Consider the following 13,774-nt stretch of genomic DNA (forward strand, 5'->3'; position numbering starts at 1 on the left):
AAGCGTACTAACAGTTGTAAGTTACTTTTAGACTGTTTGAATGAACAGCTTATATTCATCCATTTTAAAGCATTGCAAAAAAAACTAGATAAACTAGTTGCCTTCAGTAGTTAGGATTTTTTAGTAAGGATTAGAATAAAGTAAAGATGAGTAAAGAGTAAAGATGTTTTCTGCTGTCTCTGTTGAGCGAAGAGTTCAGATTTATACTTGGCCTGCCAACATTTTCACTGGCCCCAACACATTTTTTATTTATTATTATATTATTTTTATATATAAAAAAAAATGATTTAAATTTTCTACTATTTTAAAAGATATTACTTTTTATTTAGAAAATTACTATTCTTAATTTTTTATTTATAATGTAACAGTATAATAAAAAATGTAAATGAAAATTTTTACACACTGTATATTATTGAATACTATATTAAAAAATAACATTTTATTTTAAAAAAGAATAAGCATTTTTGATAATATTTTTAAAATAATATAAATTTAAAACAAATGTACAATAATTTATATAATTATAGAAACTCATAGATGCGCACACACACACTATATATATATATATATATATATATATATATATATATATATATATATATATATATATATATATATATATATAGGACCAGGCAGTTCTAGCAATGTGGTCTGTGAAGTTTAACTGATCATCAATCACAACTCCAAGGTTCCTGGCTGACCTGGATGGAGTTATGGTTGATGAACCTAGCTGAAAGAAGTAGTTGTGATGAAGTGAGTTGGCTGAGACCTCAAGCAGTTCTGTCTTCGCAAGGTTGAGTTGAAGGTGATGGTCCTTCATCCAGTCAAAAGTGTCTGTCAGGCAGGCAGAGATGCGAGCAGCTACCATTGGATCATGAGAGATAGAGTTTTGTCTCATCAGTGTAGCAGTGACAGGAAAAGCCATGTTTCTAAATGACAGATCCTAGTAATGAGAGAAGAAGAGAAGTGGTCCAAGCACTGAGCCCTGAGGCACCCCAGTAGCTAGATGTTGCAACTTAGACAACTCGCCCGTCCACGACACTCTGAAGAACCGACTTGAGAGGTAAGACTTGAACCACTGGAGTGCAGTTCTTGAGATGCCCTTCGTCATGAGGGTTGACGGGAGGATCTGGTGATCATTACGCTCAGAAATAATGTAAAATACTGTTAAATAAAACAAAACCCTTGCAACCATAAAAACAATAATCATGTATTTTAGTTAAACTTCACAAAAAAATTCTTTAGTTTAACAATATTCAGAACAGGAATTAAAAATATAAGTATAAAATGAAGATAAATTACAGTATAGTGACTTTCATTATAAATAACATTTAGTATAAACAGCAAACTTGAAAACAAACTGATTTAAAATGAAAACTGAAACTACCGGATTCTTTTGACAAAAATTATGTTAGCCAATAATTTTACAGAATTCACAACCAAATGTCCTAGAAAACCAAATGTTTAAGTATGCAAGGCATAAAAATATATTTATTGTACAACTTTGTCAGAAACACTTCAATTCTGCGAATTCATCCAGATTTCTTTCATACTTAACTCACTCAGACCTGCACCAGGAGCTCTAGTGTGAAAACGGCCTTAAATATTATTTTGTTCCAGAGTCCTGAACACACGCTTGGATGACCAGGGATTCCAGTGTTAATCTGAGGGCAAATAAAGTGTTGAAATCGCACAGTCCTCGTTTGTACAGCGTAACGCTGGGATTCTTATAGTTCTCTGCAACTGTATTAAATGGAAGCAGATATAAGCAGGGGGCCCCTAATTGACTTTGATTGAGAAATATTATCCTGGTTCGTTTTTAATAAGAGCTTTTCCTGAGGCGATTTCAGCTGAGCAGTGATGAATGGTGGAGTTTCGTAAGAAGACAGAGGCAGAGCTGGAAAAGAGGCCTGCCGTGGGCTGGAAATGTAATATTTTCTAAAGGGCCTAGTGGTTCCCTGTGGACAGACGTTGGAGGATGGCGGTCCAGCTGGTGTATGAGAACTGGACAGGTGCCTATTATGTCCATATTTGTGATTGGCAGCTCTTTAAGGAACGTCTCTGCTTGGTCGACCACAGCTTCCTGTCATCATGACCTTGAGCGATGACCTTTAGGTGTTTCTTCATATTTGTTATTTCTCACTTAAAGAAACGGCCATGCTGAAGTTTTTATATTCTCTAACTACTGTACTGACTAAAAAAAAATTCATAGTTACTAATTTTTCTGTAAATATTTTGCCATAATAATAATAGGTATTAGATTTGTGGTATAGTGTAGAAATACTGCTCAGTCTAAAAGTAACTTAAAACTATAAATCTGTTTAATTAAAATCGTTCTTTTTTTCCTATCCTTTTCATGAGTTTCAGCTGCGCTGTGAATCATATTGTTATTTTAAAAAAAAGCATATATATGTATATGTGTGTGTATATGTATATATATATATATATATATATATATATATATATATATATATATATATATATATATATGCTTTTTTTATATAATTGGATTTGTTTCAATATTTTTTTAATTTAATTTTTTAACTAAATTGAAAAATTATTATAGGTATTAGGTTTATGGAATAGTGTATTAATATTTTTCAGCCAATATACACTTTTTAAAATTCATACATTCATGATCTTATATAATATCTGTTTTATTTAAATATTTCATTAGTTTTAGCTGAAGTTCATGTCAGGTAATTTATTTTTATTATTATTATTTTTTTTATCTTTTTGAATCCATTTATATATAATCAATTATATTTATCATATATATATATATATATTCATAAATTACCTTTATTTTTTTCCCAGATTAAACGTTGAGATCAGAATGTTCAATAAAAAGTGTTGGGCATATTTACTAAACATAAATATTGAATAATTTTTTTAAATAATTTATTTATGTGCAACAAAATAATATTGTACCTACATACGCTTTTACTAAAACATTTTAAAACGGTCAAACGCCCCACAGAGGTTTCTGTGAACACTTCTGAGTGAAGACTCAAATGAATCATTGAATCATTTTGCACCAATTCACTGAATCTAGCAGCTTGAAAGAACTGATTCACAGAAATGAAATTTCTAAATATTGGCACGAAACTAGTCCACTAGCACAATCTTGAGGAAATTCATATAAAAACAGTTAAAATATCTCCATATTCACAATGTTGGTTAATTTTATATCATCAACAAAATAATAAATAAATAGTAAATATTCAGTATATACGATCAGAACTGAGTTTGATGCCTGTGTGTGTGTGTGTGTGTGTGTGTGTGTGTTTCTCTCTACAGGATGGCCTCCCGCTCCACTGTAACTTCATTCCCTTGGATATCAGACTGCAGAACTGGGAGGAACTGCCACCAGAATTCAATCACAGCGAGAACAGGAGACAGGTAGGGGTGTGTGTGTGTGTGTGACGGGATCTTCAAGTACTGTTTCATCAGATTTCTTGAAACACATCTGTGTGTGTGTGTGTGTGTGTGTGTGTGTCAGGTTGTGCGATTCGTGCGTGAGTGGAGCTCTCTGACTGCGATGAGGCAGAGGATGGTGAGAAAGAGTGGAAGAGCGTTTCACAGCCCTATCCTGCTGCTGGAGGAACTCACACAATCACAGCGACGGCACAGCAGCACCTCCAGGCAAGCGAAGACACACATACGCTATCAAAGCTGGAGAGGATTGGGACATGTGGGCGCATCTCAATCTGATTAGCTCACATGTGGATGTCTATCAAATTAAGCTGTTTTTGTTTATTTTGTTTCCCCCCACACTTCAAAATTTCAACTTCAGAATCACAGAACCTTTATCTTACTTAATTTAGAATGCATGTTTTTTATATATTTTTTTTACTTTGTTTATTTTATTTTGAATCTATTTTTCCAATTCACACACTACCTGTCAAATATTTGTGGTCGGTAAGATTTTTTTTATGTTTTTGAAAGAAGTCTCTTAATCTCACCAAGGCTGAATTTATTCCTGTGATCAAAGCGGAATTTGTGGCATCATTACTCCAGTCTTCAGGGTCACATGATCCTTCAGAAATCATTCTAATATGATGATTTACTGCACAAGAATAATTTCTTATTATTATACATGTTGAAAACAGTTTCACACACGACTCATGTGCACAGAAAACCGCTTCAGACAGCACTTGAACGGACAAAAACACACAAAATTATGCCAAAATAACGTAAGGAGTTGTGAGAAAATGCGTGTCAGATCTGTGTCATGTCTTAAAGTGACAGCAGCCTAATAAACTGCTACTGTCTGTCATTACTGTTAATCAAAGAACAAAAAAAAAGGAGAAAATCACTGCTCTTGACTGAATAACTTTGTAGCTTTAAAAAGGATTAATCTATATTTAATTTATAATTTATGCAGTGAAGACTATGAAGTGTTTGATAACTTTATTCAATTTCTGTATATATCCTTCCTGTTGGACCTTAAAAATCTTAAAGCACTGTCTACAAGGTCACATGGGTCAAAAACAATAACTTTTTGTCCATTTTACCCGGGCTAGTAGAAATCTGAACCGGTCTGACTGGGCCAATAGAAAAGATTGAGCTCTGATATGTTGGAGGGCAGGTAAATGTGACATTTATTATAATGGGTTTATGTGAAGATTGTTTTAAGTTGACTTAAATTAAAGTACAATATTTATCAGTTTTCAATGAGGTTTGAACCATGTGAGATTATTGTTGAAGAGGTTTTTAATTTGAGTTTTATTTGAGGATTTCGTGACATTACACTGAGTCAGTTTGTTGTTCTGTTAGACAAGCATCAGCTCTGAGTATTGTACAGTAGCATACTGTACTTTCCTTTAATGGCACCATGATGTTCCCTTTATGGTTCTCAGACTAACACTCACTCTCTCTCTCTCTCTCTCTCTCTCTCTCTCTCTCTCTCTCTCTCTCTCTCTCTCTCTCTCTCAGGTATCTCTCCAAACAGGATGTAGCTCAGACCTCCATCGCTGTGGCCCAGAAAGAGGGCGGAGCCCTCCGCATCATCAACAAGGACAACGTCGCCCTGAACAGAAGATCCACATCCAAACCTACTGACCACACCAACAGGTTTCAATATTGAATGTTATAGCAATGCCCTGGCAACCACCCAAGAACACCTAGCAATGCTGTGACAACTAGGGATGCTCCAATCGATATACCGCCGATCGGTATGGGTCGATAACCACATTCTATGACTCGATCGGTAGTCATTAAATTTGGCCGATCTCACCAACCGACTGCGATTTATTGACGTAAAACCGTAAAAAGTCGCCGCCGAAAACAGTACACAGATTAGGCTTTTGAGTTACGTTTTGCTTTATAACTTTGTGAAACATTAGTAAACCATAGTAAATCGCACCTCTTTATTTAGAGCAGGTTGTTTTGAATCAAACGAGCTCACACACAACATTACATGACGCATAGATCCTAAAAAAAACCTCACGGAGTGACATTGACATGCTGCTTGGCTAAAGCTATAGGACTTCCGGGATCTGATCGCGTCACGAACTTGACGCAGTGTTTTCCAACGTCATTTGAAAGTTCAGACAATGGAAACTGGATCTCGGGTATGGTGGGTCGAGACACTGTTTTACAGCCGGAGAGCGCCTGGATTGGATCAAAAATGTTTAGAGAGGTTTTGGGACTTTTGATAAAGGCTGCCATGGTTCCACTTCCAAATGCCATAACTTTTGATTGCTTTGAGAAATCAACACAAAATTTGGCCCAGATGCAGTTGACATGATTATGAACAAGTCCATACTTGACTTTGACCTGTCATGTAATCATTTATTTCAATAGCGCTTTTCACAATACATATCCCTTCAAAGCAGTTTACAAAAAAATGCAATTTAGAGTTTATAGTATCTATACTTTCTAATAATCATCATGTCAAGCATTAATAATAACAAAGTAAATCAATAAATTGCATCACTTTTTCTGGGGTTTTCTCCGCAGTGATGTAACAAGAACCTCCAAACATGATCAAAATCTTTTCTTTTTTTTTTTGAAAGGTTTTCTATGAAATGAGACCATGTACTTGATGACACCTTTTTTTGTAGAGTTATTAGTTACCATTGCTTTTAAATATGCCACTTAGATGTGAAATCATTAAAAAATGGCTTCAGGGTGTAAGGGGTTAACATTCACAGTACTTAGATATCACTTAAAAATAACGCTTGAATGATTGAGACCGGTTGGCTGATCATGATGACAAGAAATCCGTATTCGTTAAATCCTGATCCCATCTCTAAAAACAGCCATCAAGAACATGCAGCAAAAACCTCTCATAAGACCCTAGCAACCACACAGCAACACCCACTTAGCATCTAGAGAGTATTTCAAACATTAAATCCTTAAAAAAAAAAAACTCTAAACCTTCTCCACATTGGGTTTGATGAGGCGACCACACAAACGACACAATCTCAGCAGTTCTCGACACCGCCGCTCTGACAGGAACAAGAGAATAACGCTGCAATTGCTGATGAAGTCATCATCACACACACACACACACACACCCTGTCAGCCACGGCACGGCTTTCTGATCATATGTGACAGCTGTTTCCTCTCGTACTTTGTCTGTACGTGCGAAAGTCATCAGACTTTCTTCTTGCGCGATGAGATCTCGCGCTCAGACCTCAAACCGCGGCGGCTGCTACCCCAGGTGTATCTAATGCAGAAATGGAAATGAATAGATATATTTTTCACTTGGCTTTTGGATCATCAAATTACTTTCCCCCCATGGTCAGGGTGGAGACTGACGCTGACAGATACATTTTTATGAATTTGCATTGCTCTCTGGAAAAAAGATATATTGCACAGCAAGTGACAATTTATTTTGAAAGTGCATTTCCGCATGTGATTATGTGTAGTAGCGAACGGTTAACCTTGTAAACCTGGGATGTGTGTGTGTGTGTGTAGAGTGTGCTCAAGAATGCTTAGTGCAGAGGATAAGAGCTTAATCCACACACATGCGAGTGCTGCGGCGTCGCCATGGAAACCGCGGGAGGAAAAAACTGCGACGTACTGAGCGCTGTCTGGGGCTGGATATTTTTAGGAGATGGAGAGAAAAGAGGAAGAAGCCAGAGAGAGAGAGAGTGAGAACTGATGGAGTATTAGAGAGAAAGTCTTTCCTGATGAACTTTAGACTAGTTAGCGCAGTGAAGATTAATCGCATACATGCACACTTAATCACACGTTGATCATATTTGGGAGACGTGAAATTAGTCGGCGAAGGAAGATGCTTGGTTGTTTTGTGGTTGAATGTGATGATGCCTGCCAACATTTGTGACGGTGTCAAATTATTTTTTTTATGACCAATACGACAAAGATTATTTTGGTTTACGTGTTATTGGTTTATTATTTGTGCTGTGTTTGTCTTGCTGGGGTTTTTTTTTTTTTTTTTTTTTAAATCTACATTTTTGTATAATTTTATTTATGCTTTTTTGGAACAATACATTTGAATAATAATAATAATAATAATAGTAATACAAATTATTATTTTTATTGTTAGTGTCATATTTATGCGGTTTCTAGCAAATCTATAAAGTAAAAAATTACATATTCTTATGTTTAAGTGTCCAATAACTGTTTTGCAGAACCAATTTTTATTTGTGGTTTCATTCATTTTTTTTTAAACAATAACTGCATTAGTATAACAGTAAATGTAATAATAACATTATTATTATTGTTGAAGCTATTGTTATTTATGCAGTTTGCAATATAATTAGTCACAAATTACATTTTATTTTTGTCCGATAACATGCAAAATTTGTCATTTTTACGTTTGCTTTTTAAAACTAACTACATAATTATAAAATAATAATAATATGTGCCATATGTATACTTTCTTTTTAATTATTAATAGTCACAAATGACAGATATTTTTATGTTTTTGATAACTTATGCAGAAATTACTTTCTATTTGTCATTTAGTTTCTTTTTGAAACAATTATTAATAGATATTTATTTGTGGCGTCAAAGTTAATACCTAATAATAACTAGTTAGCACAGCATTTGCAATTGAAAGGGTTTAATGACAATATGGTTATGGTTTAACTTAAAATAGTTACAAAATAGATGATAAAATACATGAGATGATAAAAACCTATACCATTAATCGTACCCAGCATATATGTAGAATGTTACCTGAGAGATAGAAAAGGAGAGAGGCGAGAAAGAGACAAAGAAAAGAAGAGCCAGAGAATAATATCCCTTACTTGACCATATGACTGTAACCCAGATGTAAGGCATTCAAACTGACCAATTAGAAAATGACAACTTCTCCCACTGTACTAAAGGTGTGACAATTCGTAGACCCCCGATGCACACATTGGCCTACAGGCCTTGAGCATTATCAATACCTCTGTTTTTACAAATTACAAATGGTCCTTGGGTTAAGAAAGAGGGGGGTTGAAACAGTTAAAGCAAATGTCTTTGTTCATTTTCAAATATCTTTGATTATTTTCAACCCTACATAGGCAACCATCAAGAACATCATAGCAACTGCATAGCATTGCTGTAAAAAGCACTCAGAACACCCTAGTAACTGTGTAGCAGTGTGTTTTCACAGCCAGCACCAGTGACATTCCTTCAGAATCTGTAAAAATCTGCTTTATATTGTGTCTTTGTGTCCGCAGCGAATCCGAGAGCTCCGTTTGTATTCAGGCAAACACTTCGGCCGGTTACCTGCAGGCCGTGGACTCGGCAGGGACCCCCCTGTGTCTGTCCTGCCAGAAGCCCAGCGGGGAGCACTCTGGCTGGGCAGGAGGCTTCTGCAGCCCTGCCTGTATGGAGGACTTCCAGCTGCGCTCCAATCAGGGGTACATGCGCGCCCGCGTGCTGGAGACGGAGCAGGGTGTGTGTCAGCACTGCGGACTGAACGCCCACCAGCTGTACGTGCAGGTCCGGGACGCCCCGCACACACACCGCAAGGAGATGCTGGACAACACCTGGCTGGCACAACTTCCTCTCAAACAGGTTGGGCACATTTATAGAAGCTTCTTGGCCAGAAAAGAGTGACAGTGGTGACAATTATATTACTAGCTATTACTATAGCGGCATTTTACATTGGCCTAGGGTTTTTTAATGCTAATATTCCATGCTAAACTTGCTCAAATGTTTAGTGAATTTACTCATCAGCTTATTCTGGTCTGTTTTAAAACTGCAATGCAAATACACAATAAAGTTTCCGTATTTTTAACTTAAAGTAATCACTGCGCTCTTCCAGCTACTAGTTGTCAAGACCAAAATAAAAACAGTAAATAAAGGCACACTAGACTAAAAAAAAATTGTGAATTGTATAATTAAGATGAAATTTAGAGTGCAGACCTTCTTTATTGTTATTTTTTTTATGTAATGCTTGTTGAAAATATGCCACAATTATTTTATTTTTATTATTATTACTACTTCTACTACTATATTTGTGGCATATTTTTATTGTTAGTTGTTGGTAATAATAATAATAATAATATAATATATTATATTATTGTTGTTATTGTTTTAAATGATAATAACGATCATAATAATATTTGTGGCATGTTTTATTATTATTATTATTATTATTATTATTATTAGTTGTTGTTGTTAGTAATGGTTATTGTTATTAACAACAAATGATAATAAATATGCCACAAATAATAATCATATAATAAATAGTAATAATAATAATTATAAAATCGTCATTAATATTGTTTTATTATTATTTTTGGTATATTGTTTGTTATTTATAACAATAATATTAATGATCATCATAATAATATTTGTGACATTTTATTATTATTGTTATTAGTCGTTAATAATAGTTATTATTATTATTATTATTATCATTGTATTAGTTGTTAATAATAGTTATTGTTATTAACAAACAAATACTGTTAAATATGCCACAAATAATAATAAAAATAATAATATCATCATATTATTATTATTATTATTATTAATGATAATAATAAACGGTAATGTGCCATCATTATTATTAAATGCGCCACAATCATTATTATTAACGTTGTTGTTAAAAATAATAATAATTATTATTATTATTATTGGTGGCATATTTATTATTATTATTATTATTATTATTATTTGTTGTTGTTGTCAGGGTGGGAATTATGTAATTTTAGGGGCAAGGCCATTTGGCCTCCACCTTTTCTTTTTTTTTAGGGGCACCAAGGCCATATGACAGGGCACAAAGGCCATTGAGTACAATTCGATGGTTTTCCCATTCAGACTGATACCATAACATCCTAATTTGGAATAAGACATGGATTATGACTTTTTTAATAAAAAAAACATTTTTTAATGAGAGAGAGAGAGAGCGCCATTACATCCAGAAGGTATACACCCTCACACAACAATAGAAACAACATAAATGCCAATAAAAGCATTCAGAAACAACACAAATGCCAATAAAAGCATTCAAAATATTCATTCAGTCCTCTATATCATGTGAGTGTGAGAGAGAGAACCATTTCATCCAGAAGGTATACACCCTCACAATCATTATCGCTCAGCGCTCAACGCAGTTTGCTTCGCGCTCCACTCAAATCGCCCCCCCGCTCGCTCCAAAAAAGGAAAAAAATCTACATGTATATCACTTGTAGCGGTCCCCAAGCTTTTTTGCGCCACAGATCGGTTTAATATCAGACAATATTTTCACGGACCGGCCTTCAAGGTGTGGCGGATAAATACAACAAAATAAAATGATACGAACGGCATAAAAACGGGGGTATTTTTTTTAGCCTATAATAATAAACGTGAATCCAATGTGTAGGCCTACTAGCAACTTTATTAGCAGCGTCCTCTAACATCGCGCCTAAAAACAACTGAGAAAGTCTGAACACAAACAAAATGCCCCCAAAAGAAAAAAATCTCTATGTTTTCGGTGCTGATGCGATGTAAGGGTGGCGCTGCTGCCAATAAAGCACCTAAAAGCTATCACAACAAACCGGCAAAATTAATGATTATGAATATGTAAAATATAGCAGGAGACATTTTAATTGTTTACTAATAAACCAGTTTTTATTTTTTTTTATGTCTGTGTCGGCTGGAAAGATGCTGACTCGCGATCTTCGCAGTAGTGAACGCGCCAGAGAGAAATGCACATTTCATACGGATTACATAAGAGAGAAGTCTGTTTTCTTTCGTTTTGAATTGTTCTGTTTAAAAGTAGACATTTCAAGCTTTATATATATATGTCTCAGGTCTGTGAGGCAAGTAGGCTATATGCTGAGTTTCGGTTCATTTATGAGACAAGCTCCAGTTTCGCCGGCGCCTTCGTGTCGTGATTATCTATTTTCTAATATATTCACTTCTAATTTATTAAATCCAGACAATTGGTTGATGAAACATTGATTAAAATTAAGATACAATTAATACAAAATGAAATTAAATTTAAAGACAGGCTTTGTGCTTTCTGCTTGAGGGTCTCTGTGAAAGTTTTATAAAGCAGTCTTTTAGTGCCGCTTTCAGAGCGCTCACGTCCGTAACGGAGAACTGTCCAGTCTGTAACATTGTTTTTTTTGTGTGTGTGTGAAATAAATTTCTAAATAAATGCGACTTATAGTCCAGTGCGACTTAGGCATATGTGTTTTTTCTTCTTCATGGCGCATTTTTTGACTGTTGCGATTTATACTCCGGAGCGACTTATTAATAGTAGGCTACACCTGTATGACTTCTCATTTTCCTTTTTGAAGTGCTTTTTGAACTCGAGCTGAGTTTTGACTGAAAATAGTCTAGGCCTACTGTTGATGACTGTGCAAGACAGATGGATTCAGGGTCAGGCGCTCGCGCTCCCCGCTCGCTCCCGCTCCACTCCACTCACATGCTCTGCTTTATACATGGAACTTGGACAGGGCCAGGGCACACAGGCCACTGTGGCCGTACGATGATTTTTTTTCACGGGGCATGAAGGCCAAAGTGTAGGGCAACGGCGGCCATGGCCGCGTGGCCGCGGTATAATTCCCACCCTGGTTGTTGTTGTTGTTAATAATAACAATAATAGCTATTATCATCAACATCATCATCTGCTCTCCAGAGAGAAATAATTGAGATATTAACAAGACCTCAATTGTGATTTTTCTTTCCTTTGAATTTCTGAGATCTATCCATATCCAAAAGCATCCGATTACCCCCTTGTTCCTTCTGTTCAAAAACTTCCCCTAGCAGGATCTGCGTGGGGTGTACGACCAGGACTCATTTCGTCTGGGATGTTGGCCAGGGTTTCCGAAAAGTGTGCATTAGTCGCTTCCAAAAGCACATTAGCCAGAATTATCCCCAAAACATTCGAAAGGAGCTCGGCAGACGCTGCATTTTATTGAGAAAATATTGCTTACAGAGAAAGATAAATAAAGACGGCCTGTTTAGCTTGCAGAGGCAATAAGAGCTTAGCGGCCTTGGGCGTCTGCTCTCTGACTCTCTCTATAGAGTTATCAGTGGAGTTCACACACACACACACACAAATCTGGCCTCATCGTGTAGCACACAAACACCCGCCGTCCTTTCCTCCCCGGAGCATCCAGCCTTAACACAACACCTAGTCTGTCAGATTGCCATTGATTTTTCCCACAGTGCATTGCTACGAGGTGCAGGTTTGATTTTTGTTCGGCTTTTCTGTTAGAGCCCCGAGCGGCAGATGCCTGATCAATAACGCGCTTTAAGCTCCAAGTGCCCTCGACGCACAAACAAGCTCACTGTCGTACATGCGAAGGATTGTTACGGAGAGACGTTTGTGTGCGTTTGGCGTTTCCTAGCATTAGCATGTGTACGTGTTGACTTATCGACTTCCGAGGTCTAGGAAGGAAACTTCCCACTCTCGTACCGGGAGGTTATCCCCCGTGCCGCGACCCCCGGGGCCCCTGAGAGATTTAGGATAATTATTGGCCGACTCTGTTGAGGTGGAAGGAGAGGATTGATTCCTAGCGCTGCATTGTTTCCCCCGGAGACCGCAAGGATAAAAACAGACGCTGAATGAAATGCCAGCGCTTTGGCTTCGGCCTCTTTGTGTTCCCAGCGCTGATCTTCCACTCGAGCTTTAATCCTGGTGAAACACCTGAAGTCCTTCGCCACGGCGGTCTGTTGAAAAGCCCGCAGAGCGGTTTGGAATGAGGGAATTATGTTTTCCTAGAGTTCCCGGTGGGCTATTCAGAGCACTTTCATGTCGCTGTTCAATAAAACAACAGGAATGAAAAGGCTTTACACACAACAGCGACACTTTTAAGACACTCCAGACCTTCTCGGGTGGTGCTGAGTTTCAAGTGACAAACCGACAATTGGTTTGATTGATATTTGTTAATCAGCATTCACACTTTTTTACTTAATGACCCCCCTGTGGTGAAAAATCAATGTCTAAACCATGTGCAGTTTCATCAGTCAACACCATTGCCGAGTATTTTCTCCTTAAAACCGCAGTGAAAAAAAAGACTCTCAAAAAATCGCCCTTGTTCTCTACGACCAATCACGTCAACATGTGGGCGGGCTTTAGCATATCATTACCTGCTGTGAAGCCAGGTTATCCTAAGTATATTTTCTGTTGATATGAAAAATCGGGGATCATGTCTATGTTCCCACAGCCCTATGTTCCCACAAATGGCCTACCCCTGACCCCACCCCTAAACCTACCCGTAACTGGGGTTTAGACAAATCGTAAAAAAAAAATTCTTAGAAATGTGGGAACATGGGGCTGTGGGAACATAGGGCTGACCCCAAAAATCGGGTGCATTTTAGCAATATAGCGGGTGAATTATGTATATTATGATGTTATGATGAACTA

The 13,774-nt window shown here is 36.7% G+C and overlaps 1 protein-coding gene across 3 annotated transcripts in view; it reads left to right on the forward strand.

The window, feature by feature from the left end:
- The window catches only part of zranb3 (zinc finger, RAN-binding domain containing 3), a 65,482-nt gene that overhangs the window by 49,363 nt on the left and 2,345 nt on the right, over window positions 1-13,774 (forward strand). For all 3 annotated transcript variants that reach the window (XM_084117987.1, XM_084117986.1, XM_084117988.1), the window contains 4 exons: window positions 3,301-3,402; window positions 3,503-3,645; window positions 4,939-5,076; window positions 8,646-8,985. In XM_084117987.1, coding sequence (XP_083974113.1) covers window positions 3,301-3,402; window positions 3,503-3,645; window positions 4,939-5,076; window positions 8,646-8,985 — 723 coding nt within the window. The remainder of the gene's footprint in view (window positions 1-3,300; window positions 3,403-3,502; window positions 3,646-4,938; window positions 5,077-8,645; window positions 8,986-13,774) is intronic.

The sequence above is a fragment of the Abramis brama genome, assembly GCF_963993115.1.
Source record: "Abramis brama genome assembly, chromosome: 6".
NCBI lineage: Eukaryota > Metazoa > Chordata > Actinopteri > Cypriniformes > Leuciscidae > Abramis > Abramis brama.